The 12,713-nt window shown below is 53.5% G+C and overlaps 1 protein-coding gene across 2 annotated transcripts in view; it reads right to left on the reverse strand.

Annotated features, from left to right (window-relative positions):
* AJAP1 (adherens junctions associated protein 1) overlaps window positions 1-12,713 on the reverse strand; it is a 129,361-nt gene that overhangs the window by 68,170 nt on the left and 48,478 nt on the right. Inside the window, exons 1-2 of one of the 2 annotated variants that reach the window (XM_054448561.2) lie at window positions 6,037-6,050; window positions 4,514-5,319 (exon numbers count right to left, since the gene is read on the reverse strand). In XM_054448561.2, coding sequence (XP_054304536.1) covers window positions 4,514-5,315 — 802 coding nt within the window. In that variant the 5' untranslated portion in view covers window positions 5,316-5,319; window positions 6,037-6,050. Of the gene's footprint in view, window positions 1-4,513; window positions 5,320-6,036; window positions 6,051-12,713 lie in introns of those variants that run through there. The other variant, XM_054448549.2, reaches the window with a different exon arrangement.

A 12,713-nucleotide genomic window follows, 5' to 3' on the forward strand; every position in this document is an offset into this window, starting at 1 on the left:
AAAATGACTTTCTGTTTTTCTCCCAGGAGACTCTGTGATTCCAGATTCGAAACCTGACCAGCAAGAGAGCTGTCATAGAAGGCTGGGGCTGCACTGTGGGGAGCCTCCTCCCCGACCTCAAGCTAAGTTCTGACCCATCTGACGGTCACACTCTGCCAGTGCTCACGTGAGGCTGGAGCTCAATGCCTCCGTGAACCTGCGCCAGGTGATTTTCCATCCCAAGAGGTTCTTGGCTAGTGCCATCTACACCTCTGTACAGGGCGCCAAGGTCAGGGACATGGCTGCAGGAACTCATCAAATGACCCCTCAATAGAGCAGTAAAGGTAGTGGCAGCAAATTGGCACAACGGTAACCATCATCATCATCACCACAATTATCATCATCATCACTATGATCAGCATCATCATCACTATCATCACCATCTCCATTATCATCATCTCCTCCATCATCACCATCATCATCTCTCTATCACCACCATCATCACCACCATTTCCACCATTACCATCATTATCATCACCATCATCATTAACACCATCATCATCACCATTTCCACCATTACCATCATTATCATCACCATCATCATCAACACCATCATCACCACCATCATCATCACCATCATCACCATCATCTCCATCATCATCATCATCATCATCATCCCCATCATCACCATCACCACCATCATCCTCACTGTCACCACCATCATCACCATCACCATCATCATCACCATCACCATCCTTATATTAACAGCAGCAGGCACATACTGAAAACTGTTATGTGCCAGGCACTGAGTACTTGGCACGCTCTGTCTCATTGAATCTTTACAACAACATTATGAGATGGTTAACTCTATCATACCCGCTGGCACAGAGAGGACAAGCAAGTTGCCCAAATGTACACAGCAATCATGAGCTGATGCCAGGAATTTGAAGACAGGCAGTGGGACTCTTAACCATTACCCTGAAACTCAAAAAGATTTCCCTGTTACTTCCTATGTAGGGTGAATCCTGACAGGGGACCCTTTAATCATTCCAGCAGCTATCCCAAGTAATGTTACTTCCAGAGAAATTTCAGAGTGCCCCCAAATCACCAGCCACATTTCCTCTCTGCACCCAGCAATACCTGTGCTATAGATAGATAGAAAAATATGATATGTCCCTTCTAAATATTTCTCTGCAGAAACAAAAATAAAATTTATAAATCCCCAAGTGTGATACCAAAGATCCCTTTTTGGACAGGTAAAACTCACTTAATGGATGTTTCATCCACCTCCTAAAACTCCAATTCCAAATTTTGGGGTGCCCCCCAGTAAGTGGCAAAGCTGGCTGTGTCTGAGATGATAAAACTCCCAAGTCCTTGGCAGCCTGCTCTGCCTCTGACACTGGCAACCCTCTCCTCCTCAGGCCACTCTTGCTGGGTATAAAAACAACTAATAAGTATGGAGAATTGTTCGGTGCCAGGTGCCTTATTTTATGCTCAGTGTTCATCCGCTAAACTCTGACAGCAACCGTTTAGGAAAAATATTTCTTTTTTTTTTTTTGAGACAGAGTTTCACTCTTATTGCCCAGGCTGGAGTGCAATGGCAGGATCTTGGCTCACCGCAACCTCCGCCTCCCAGCTTCAAGTGATTTTCCTGCCTCAACCTCCGTAGTAGCTAGGATTACAGGCATGTGCCACCACACCAGGCTAATTTTTTGTATTTTTAGTAGAGACGGGGTTTCTCCATGTTGGTCAGGCTGGCCTCGAACTCCCGACCTCGGGAGATCCATCCGCCTCAGGCTCCCAGTGTTGGGATTACAGGCATGAGCCACCACGCGTGGCCTATTTCTAAGCCTCAATTTTGCTGGTGAAGAAAAGAAAATCAGGAGAGAAGAGACCTTTTCCAGGGTCACACAGTGACATGCAACAGAGCCCAGATTCTCACCCAGATCTTCAGCCTCAAGGCACCTGCTAACTAACTGCAGCAATTCATGGCCTCCCAGATTGCAGCTCTGGAGTCCCCAAGACCACTTCTGCTGCCTTAGATGTCTGAGAAGTGTGAGTAGTGTTCACATTCCACCAAATGTCGGGGGCACAGGTCTGCATCTGATGACTGCCAAGCAAGGGGGTTCCAGGGAGTTCAGCCCTCTGTCCCACCACTCCTTCCATCTGGGGAAGCTTAAACAGTTGTTTTCCTCCCCCCTCCCCCATCCCCCTCGACTTGGGACTTCAGATAAGGAGATTATGCATCCTGTTCTCAGTAGCCTAAGCAAAGATCTCACCTCCTGCATCACCAGCAAGTACTTCCCAGTGTCTAACCTAAATTGTTCCTGCTGTGGTCTAATTCATTTACACGGTACCCACTGGGCTATGAGGAACCCAGTTAGGCGAATCATCCCCGCATTTCGTCTCTTCCCTTTGCCTTGGCTGGGAAGCTCAGGACGGTGGCCTAGCCCTGATGAGCGCTGCTGTAAACCACCTGTTCCCTTCCCTGTGGCCCAGCATTGCGTTCCAGAATTAACATTTCTCTGCATTAGAAACAAACACACATATTTTCCTCTTTTTAGATTTGTTTTGCTAAACAAATTAATCTAGCACCAGATTATATTATGAAGAACCATAAATCGCTTCCAAGATAAGCATCTGTCGAGATGGATTAGCAACATCCAATGCACTGTGAATTAATTTGCTAAGCCTACAACACTGTCCCGGGTGTTTAACTTTAGTAATAACAAATGTAATTTGGAATAAATGGGAACTCGTTTCCTCATCCATGTCTATATAGTAAGTGACGTATACAGAGGAGGTGACAGTAAGGGAGAATAGCAAGAAAGCCTACGATGATGATGGCTGCTGAGTTTACTGAGGTGAAAACGAACACTCTGTAAACTGCTAGCAGGCGCCCGACGGTGCAGGATGAACTGCAGACCCCGCATGTCCGTGGATTCCCAAAAGAGGCTGCATGAGAGGAAGCTGATGCAAGACCTCCAGAGCCTCTTCCTCCGGAGCCTCTTCCTCCAGAGCCTCTCCCAAGCCCACAGCCTCCATCTCTGGGCAAGGCCCTCAGCAAGCGCAGGGAGCCCAGGCTGTGCTTCCATAGAAACATTGCTCTCTAGGGAAGAGGAGCTCAGAATAAAAACCGCACGTTCTCTTGTCCAGGTGAAGGAAGAAAGTAGGTCACCGGCTGAAGGACAAAAGCCACCCGCCCCATGAAAACCTGTCCAAGGACTGCCCGGTGCCTGCCTGCCCAAGATGAAGAGGAACCAGGGCCAGGACGCAATCTAGTGAGGACGCAGAGGGCCTGGATGCCGTACTGGCCACCTGCAGATGAGCTCTGAAGAGCAGTTCTCTTCCCTCCCCTTGATTCTGCAGAGGCCTGGGTGGGGCCTACTGAGCCCACAAGCTGGAGGTTGTGGAAAGCAAGCTGTGAGGAGGCCACAGGGCACCCCCACCCATTTTGTACTGACGCCCTGAAATCTGCAACCGATTTTAAAGTTAGCAAATGTTGCTGTTTGTCTAGAATGTGTATGCACAGATCTAGGTTGTGAACTTCTGAGCCAACCTGGCACATCGGGCTGTGCCTGTTAACAGAGGCAGAGAAAACTGGAGGGAGGTGAGGGTGACGGGGTGCCCAGGGCTCTGCGCTCTCCCCCACAGGCCTGCCATGAAGCCTGGTGACATCAGTGCAGACTACCAGTTCAGGGACAAGCCCTGGCTTGGGAGATTTCCAAGGGCTACTCCTTTCAAAGCAAATGGAGGACAGCATATAGGAGGAAAATAAAATGCAACAAAACTGCACAGAAGGAGATATTCCAAAGCCAATGAACTGTGTGTGTCCACAGGCAGCTAGGATAACAGCAACAGAAGAACCAAAGCCCTTTGTTCTGATCTCCGTCCTCCAAACACCCTCCTGACACATCCCCAGGGAGCCGAACATTGCCACCTGAATCACTGTCTTCGAAGCTTCTGTTAACACCGCTGGAAGTTCTTCCTTTTACCCAGCCTCGGCCTTTCTTGCTATTTAAGGCCATTCCTAATCCTCGACTGAGGTCAAGTTGGCAGGTACCCTGCCCCCACCCATGGGTCCCAAACCCTTGAAGGCTTTTGAAGACTCTGGGGTGGGGGGATCCTTAATTGTATCATGAGACGAGCAAGCATCTTGCTCAAGGGCTAGCCCCAGAGACAAAATTCTACGGTTCTGGAAGACATGGCTGTGTGTGGTGGATTCCACCGGTCTGTAACAGGGGTGCAGCACCTGGTGGATTCAGCTGGTCCCTAACAGAGGCACAAGAGGTGCAGCGCCCACTTCTAGGTACATACTAAAAAGGGAAACTCTCCCTTCTCACGCCCCCTTCCTCTAAGGCACAGCCTGTATTTGCCAGTCTACACGCATGTGCAAGCTGGTGGACACATCACGCCTGCATCTCTTGGAGCCTCCACACATAGCATCACCCAGGGACATCTAAGCATCTCTCCCGAGTCACGCTCCCAGCCCTCAACCCCAAGCAAACCCAAACCAGAAGAGAGATGGCCATACCTGAGGCCTCCCCCAGAATCCTTGGGGGCTGGGTGACTTCCCCATTGTCGCTGGGACTGGTGGAAGGCTCTGTTGTGCTAACCCCACCTGGGATCCTTCTCCGGGGATCCAGCGACTCGGTGAACCCCTTAGTCTGCAGCGTCATGGGGGTGGCCGTGGTGGTGGTGGTGGTGGTGGTGGTGGCGGCTACAGTTGTCTTCCGTGTTTGTAGGATGGAGACCGTGCTGGGGCCGTAAACGCCTGGAAATGTGTTGGACTCCAGGGCCTCCTCGTCCCCCGTGGGCCCCCAGGCGATGAACTCAGTCTCTGTGGTGGGCCGGCTGCCCCTGGAGTCGAAGCTGCTGAGACCGTCCCCCTGCAGGTGCCTCTTGCCTCTCCTCAGGAGGGCCTGCTGCTCCGGGGCCCCACCGGCCACCGCGGAGGACGAGGACGAGGACGAAGAGGCGAGGGAAGGGCTGGATTTGGCAGCAGCTGGGGGCTTGGCCAGTCCTGCCTTGGGCACGAGGGCGGCCGCCTGGTCCCGGGGCCTGTGGGCCCGTCTGGCTCGGGGCATCTGCATCTGCCCGTGGATCCGCTCCACTCGGGGCGGCCGGGGGCTCCACACCGGGGCCGGGACGCGCGCTGGCTGCCCACTCCTAAAACTCCACAGCCGGGGCGGCCGGGGCGGCGACCGTGGCAGGAGCCAGAACTCCGGCCCCGGGCCCAGGGCCTCGCAGGCGGGCAGGTCCACGGCGAGCTGAAACATGGCTATCAGTATCCAGGCGTGGCTTCCGAGGGGGCGGCCCGGCCAGCGGATGGACATGGAGCTGTGCGGGGGGAAGGAGACGAGAGCGGTCAGTGGACGAAGCCGAGGAGGGGGACTGGGCCCCGGGGCCCTCTCCCTCCACCCCCCACTGTGACAACGACGCTCTCTTCTTCTAGAAAGAGCTCCTCCTAACTTCAAAAGGGAAGCCGAAACCCTTCCTTCCTTTACTTCAAAGACTGACTCACGTGCAAGAACAGCGCGGGCCGCGAGGGTGCGGGGAGCTGCTTCCCGGCACCGCGGGGCTGAGGCGCCTGCCAGGCACAGAGCCGGCTGGTCGCGGGATAGTCCATTTCACGGGAGCAAAAACCGAGCCTCTGAAACCCCCAGCCTTTCAGGTCAGCCTCGACAAGATAACCTGAAAAGACCTGCGAGTCCCTCCTTCCTTTGGCCCATCACACGACGAGAGGACGTAAGTGAGAGGATGGCAGAAGCAGCGGACACCGGCCTCCAGCTGGGACCCCAGGGCCAGGCGCTTTCCTCTACATAGCCCAGGCCACCCCCTGCCCACTGGGGAAGCGCCTCTCCCCAGGTCTAGGAGGAGCGGAGGTTTCAAGCTTGAAACCTCCCAGCGTGAGCGCAGGCGCTTCCCAGCACCTACACCTGCCAGGCACTTGCACTTTGCAAACACCAGCCTCTCCCCCTGCCCCTCACCCAGAGCCCGGCATGCATATCGTAAACAGGCATCACTTTAAATGCTGTACATGGGAAGGCTTCTTACTTCTGGCCTCCTCTAGATCGTACTCAGGGAAATGAGATCTGCTCTGGATAAACCGAAAGTTTATTGACGCGAAGTGTTTGTTCTGTTGACATTTCCGCTCCCCCTGTTTATCTGCGGTGCCGGTGCCCTTTGAAACCCTGTTATCCACCTCCTCAGCTCCCCGGAGGGCTGCAGAAAGGGCAAATCGTGCACAACCTTGAGGAGGGCGGGGCTGCCTCGCCACGCAGCAGGGCTGCAGGGGAGAAGTCAGGGCGGGCAGGGCGGCCCCTCCCCAGTTCACATGGAGCGGCTTTGTCACCAGGTCTGGGGTCGCCTCTGGACCAGTGGACTCTCTGGTGTCACGTGAAAACCAGGGCGCGGCAGAGAGCCACGTGGAAGGGCTCAGAGGAGCCAGGCCCACGCTCCCTCTTCCACCAGCACAGATAATTGAAGACTGATTATAGGTGTCATTCAAAGTCAGTTCTCGTCACCAGCCTCACGTCTGAAAGTTAAAATGAATCCAAAAACTGTAATGACTGAAGCGGGTGGGGGGGCGCGAGGGTGTTCAGGTGCCAAGCGCCAGCCTGACGCGCCCAACGCCAGGCCTGGAAAGCAGGTTGGGTAGAGTTTTTCTTTATAAGGCGGTGAGTGACTTCACAAAGGAAGGAAGCTGTGTGTGTCATTGTAATGCATGCACACAAGTGTGTGTGTGCGTGTAGGCAAGCACACGTATGTGAGTGTGTACGTGTGTGACTGGGTGTGAGTGTGTGCGTGTGGGTCAAGCTGTGTGAGTGTGCCAGTGTGAGAGTGAGCCAGCGTACATGAGTGTAAAGACGCATCTGGGGGTGTGTCCACGAGTGTGAGAGACTGTGCGTGAGTGAGGGCCAGGGTGTCCGTGTGTATTTGGTGCGTGTGAGTGTGAGAGTGTACTGTTGTGTGACTCTGTCCATGTGCGTCAGCACAGAAGTGTGTGAGTGCATCTATGCTCGTGTCTGTCAGTGTGTATGAGTGTATCTGTGTGTTCCTGTGTGAGTGTGTGAGTGTGTCTATGAGTGTCCGTGTGAGAGACTCTATGTGTGAGTGTGTCTGTGTATTTGTGTGTGCAACTGTATCTGTGTGTCCCTGTGTGAGCGTGCGAGTGTGTCTGTGAGTGTCCATGTGAGAGATTCTATGTGTGAGTGTGTCTGTGTGTGTCTGTGTAGGAGAGTTTACTTGTAGCTGTGTGTGAATGTGTCCCTGGGGGCACACCCTCCGTTCAGTACTGAGACCCTTGTGCCCAGTGCTGACTCTCCCAGATATCTGGGGAGCAGATGGCCCCCCAGTCATCAGGATGGTGAGAGAGAAACTCTTGCTAATGAGTGCTAATTACCAAAAAGGACTAATCCCCAAACAATAAGGCTTCAGTTTTTAAATCAGAATAGAAGTGCTTTGCTGCAGAAATGAGGACCTCCTCATTATGCTAATCCTCAGCACAGTGTTTCTGCTGGTGTGCAATTTCTCTGCACTAGCAGCCAAGCTCGGGGCAGGGACCAGGGCCACTGTCACCACAAGGACGACTTTAAGTTAGGGTGAAATTCCCCCATATACACACTAAGGTAGCTCCTCTGTGGCTGCAGGTGACCCAGTGAGGATGGGAGCTCTCCCACGACCTGCAGAGCTGGGTGGGAGTCCAGCCCCCAGGAAGATGAGATGCTGCTCTGAGCAGGTGCAGGGTCTCACCAGGCCCCACCAAGCCCCTTCAGGCTCCACCAGGCCTCACCAGACTCTGCCATGGTCTTCCAGGCCTCACCAGACCTCGCCAGGCCTCACCAGGCCCACCACACTCCACCAAGCTCACCAGGCCTTACCAGACTGCACCAGACTCCAACAGGCCCCACCATACTCCACCAGGCCCTGACTAGACCCCACCAGGCCTCACCAGGCCCCACTACACTCCACCAGGCCCCACCAGCCCCCATGAGGCCCCACCAGCCCCCACCAGGCCCCACCAGCCCCCACCAGGCCCCACCAGCCCCCGCCAGGCCCCACCAGCCCCCACCAGGCCCCACCAGCCCCCACCAGGCCCCACCAGCCCCCGCCAGGCCCCACCAGCCCCCGCCAGGCCCCACCAGCCCTCGCCAGGCCCCACCAGCCACCTCCAGGCAGGCTGAATCAAAAGCCATGACAAGCAAACCTGCCTGCCATCAGTACTTAGAGAAATATTGCCCCAGGAAATTAAAACCACAGCACCTAAGCCTGTGCCTGCCTCCCTGGCATAACTTCACACACAGGATATTTCTGTGATTTTTCACCAATCATGGCTGTAATTGGTTACTATAGAAACCCCCTCATTTTCAAGACACCCAGCTGTTATGCAGAAAAACCAACCAATTGCAACAGTGGCAGGGAGAGGTCGATTTGTTTTTCCTCTTCAACTCCGGTTTCTTCCTTTTCAAAGTGATGGATTTGTTCAGAGAGGAAAAAAAAGAGGGCAGGTGGGCAACCAGCACGGAGGCCCCGGCCCACTCCCAGCAGCAAAGAAATGGGGGGGGGCAGGGGGAAAGCCCCTCCCATAGGAAGATGTGTAGGGGCCACTGCTCGTTTCTGTGCAAGGCCAAGGGCCCCAGGCTCTGCATTGCCACCAAGATGGCTGAGCTTGGTGTGCTGCCCGGACCTGGTCCTGAGACTCTTGGGGACCCCTTGGTGAGAGGCTGCATCTCTGCAGGAGGAGGACTTGGCTCTATCTCCAAGGACCAGTGAGCAGTACAAACAATCTCTGTCCTCATCCCTTGGGCGGCTCTGAGATGAGGCAGAGCCTGGGAACACTCTTCTCACTGATCCTGCTCAGCCTGGGGCTGGGCCCTGAGCACCTCTCATTTCATGATAAACAGGTTTCGGGAGGGCCTCACCCCACAAGGCATCCATGGCACTGTCAGACACGCACCAAGATGGCAGGCGACCCCACACCTCCTCTGGAGGCAGGCCCTGTGGCATGGCTGCCGACCACAGCACCAACCATCAGGAGGCGAGGCTGTGGGGCAGGCAGAGGTGGCACCGGCTCCCCCAAAACTCAAGCATCCACAGGCCCCTTAAGAACATACCGCCCAGCCGGGCATGGTGGCTCACGCCTGTAATCCCAGCGCTTTGGGAGGCCGAGGTGGGAGGATCACGAGGTCAAGGGATCGAGACCATCCTGCACAACATGGTGAAACCCTGTCTCTACTAAAAATACAAAAATTAGCCAGGTGTGGTGGCGCACACCTGTAGTCCCAGCTACTTGGGAGGCTGAGGCAGGAGAATCGCTTGAACCCAGGAGGCGGAGGTTGCAGTGAGCCGAGATCATGCCACTGCACTCCAGTCTGGAGATGGAGCGAGACTGCATCTCAAAAAAAAAAAAAAAAAAAAAATACCACCCACGTCACACCCAGAGAGAGAGCTACAAGCAGAAAGACAGAGAACATGAAGTGTTGGCGAGGACACGAGGAGACGAGAGACCTAGTATGCTGTTGGTGGGAATGAAAACCAGAATGCCTCTGGGCGAAACAGTTCGGCAATTCCTTGGAACCCTAAAGACAGAGTTCCAGTGACCCTGCTGCCCCTCTCTTAGGCACAGACATCTGTCCACATGAAAACCTGCACAGGGAGGCCCAGGGCCACACTCACAACTCACAACAGCCAAAGCTGACTCAGCCCACGTGCCCGTCTGCTGAGGAACGGATAAAGGGGATCTGGCGTAACGTTACAATGGAGTATCGTTCAGCCTTTAAAAGGAAGGCAGGATTACTTGATCTAGGCTATGATGTGGAAGCACCTTGAAAACCCTGAGCAAGGAAAGAAGCCAGGCACTCAAGGCTACACGGTGCACGGTTCCACTTATAGGAAATGCACAGAGTGACCAAATCCAGAGACAGAAAGATGAGCAATTGCCCAAGGCTTGGGGAAGGGGTATGGTGTAGGGGGTTTCTTTTTGGGGTGATGAAATGTTCTGGAATTGTGTGTGGGGGTAGCTGCACAACTCTATGCCTATACAAAACCCACTAAACTGTACACTTGTAATAGGTGAGTTTTGTGCGATGTATATCCCAATACAAATAAAAAGGAACATGCTAGAGAATGGGGTGTGTGCAAGGGTTGTGGGGACAATGTGGAGTGCATGGCGTGGCACCCTAATCATGGCCCTGGCAGATGGGTGGAAGGCAGAGCGGCCCCTGGAGCTGCAGGCACATGGGCAGGAGGAAGCCATGGAGACTTTGGGTTCATCCACCCAGTCCTCACTGGGACACCCTGAACGTGAGACAGGGTCCCTGCCTGAGCACCTGAGGACCACATCCACACCCTTTGAGAAGAGGCAGGAACAGCTCCCTCTCAGCAGCCTCGAGCCCATGATTTTCAAAGAAAGAACAAACTCCTTGGCCACCACCCGCTGCTCCCCAGCTACTTCCAAATGGGGAACTACTGCTCCGTCTCACTTTATTTTCTAGTTTGTGGCTTTCTTGCTTCTCTTCCTTTTAAATTTTTATTGAAATATTTTTTCCCCAAGAACAGTTTAATAAGATTTGGTGAATTGAGATTCAATTCACTACCTTCTGTATATTTTCTTCACAGAAGAAAATCATTGTCAATTAAGGGGACAAAGACATCTCTTCCACCTAAAGTTGTACCTTTCCCCGAGCCGAGAGTGTGCAGCATGAGCCTCCTGGGAGCAGCTGGTGTCTGCCTTGTGGGAGCACCGGCACAGTGAGAAGCAGGCCAGGCCCTGGAATTGTTCCATCGGGGAACAGCCCAGAATCTTCAGGGTGGGACGGAACCTTGGAGCTGTGCCCGTGGCCAGTCCACCCCAGTCCTTCCATGAAGACACCCACTTCCCGTGACTCCTCCAGGTCCTGTCGCTCACTGGCCCTGGGGCCCAGGAGAAGGATGCTGCATTTGATGGAGAAGTTAGCTTGGCATGGGCTTATAGTTTCCCGCTCTGCAAGGCCCAGTTTTTCTGTCATTCATTCCAGTGAGTTGGGGCAGGTGGGCTCTGAGGTCTCCTCCTCCTCGTTGAAGAAGACCCGTGCTTCTACGATCAGTAATTCACAGGGCACTACTAGAAACAATCTCCAGGAAGCACAAAGAATAGACACAGACATATTTGTTCTATGACACAGCGGTGCCGTTGGCTTTTTGTGAGTTCATGCTCTTTTGTGGAAGGCCCCACCCCAGAAGTGGACCTCCCTTCCCCGAGGACCCAGGGTCTACCCCTCGGTCCCCAGTGACCTGTGTCCAGATGCTTCCTGACTCCCACCCTACTTCAATTGGTTTGCTTCAAAAAAGCTTTTTATTTTAGAATAGTTTAAGACATTTCAAAAAATTCCAAAAGAGCCTAGAGAGTTGCTGGGAACTCATCTCCAGTTTCCCCTCAAGGGACACCTTAGGTCACCATGCAACAGTGTCATGGCGCACAACCAGAAACTACACATGTGGCTTGGACTTCTCCAGTTTTCACTTAGCGTCCGTTTTCAGTCCCAGGAACCCATCCAGAATCCCACGTGGCATCAAGCGGTCACGTCTCCTTCGGCTCCTCTTGGCTGTGATGGTTTCTCAGGCGTTCTCTGTGGCTGACGACCTTGACAGTTCTAAGGAGGACTGGTCAGGGATTGCATAGAACGCTCCTCTTCATTGACTGATTGGTCTGAAGTGTGTCCCGTGATGAGACCGGCCTTCTGTGTTTTGGGGGATGCCCACAGAGAGGAAGTGTCTGCCTCATATAGGGTACCCAGGGCACCTGCTCTCAACAAGACTCCTCCCTGCTGAAGCTGACCTTGAATAGCATTTGCCAGGGAAGTTTGCGCGGTACTGTCACTGGGAAGGCAGTCCCGCTCCTTTCCAGAATCTTTGGAAGCAGGTCACTAAGCACAATGCGCATTCTTGGAGGGGGAGGGGTACTCCTTAAAAAAAAAAAAAAAAACTCTTCAAAACTTCCCCATTTGGCAGCTGGAGCAGGCAGGAGGGAGCAGGACTGGCTAGTGTAAGGGGGTAATTATCCACAATACAGTGGATGGGGAACAGGGCACTATTTTTCCTTTCCTTAACACCTACCTTCAATGTTCCAAACATTTCTGGGCTTTGGAAACATACAGGGCGTTGTGGGGAGAAGCAGGGTGGAGGACCCTTGGCTGCCTGGGCTCCATCTGGAGGGCAGAGAGCCTGCACTGCCAGGGATTCCTAGCCCAGGGAGCTCGGGGAGGCAGGAGGGGCGCCTTCTTGGAGATTTGTTCTCAGTGACATTCAGATGCATCTTCTCCTGGAATATGGCAGCATATTCTGCTCTTTGCAAAGACAAGAGATCAAGGGATGTGGGCTCAGGGTCCCCTGGAGCTGGTGGCAAGCCCTCTGTGACTGGGGTTCTGTGTTGGCCATACCCAGCCCGTGACCTTTGGGTAGGATAAAACTTCAAGTACATTGGGCCTCTTTCTCACCATCCTAACCTCCCGCTCGCTGATAAGATGTGAGTTCCAGCAGGAAGAGAAATTTGATGTTAGGTGGGATGCGAGACTTCAGCTCAGATGTGAAAATGGCCTCATTATCCCTAAATTCTCCTCTAATTCCAAGTGCCCTGGTGGTTCTGCCCTTGAGAGAAAGGGAAAGTGTCTTCCAAAGCAGATAGACTTCCATCCCTTTCCCCTTCAAACAAGAACCTCTGACTCCCCCAACTCAAGAGCAGGCTCGCTCTGTAT

This window comes from Pongo pygmaeus, chromosome 1 (genome assembly GCF_028885625.2).
Source record: "Pongo pygmaeus isolate AG05252 chromosome 1, NHGRI_mPonPyg2-v2.0_pri, whole genome shotgun sequence".
Lineage (NCBI taxonomy): Eukaryota > Metazoa > Chordata > Mammalia > Primates > Hominidae > Pongo > Pongo pygmaeus.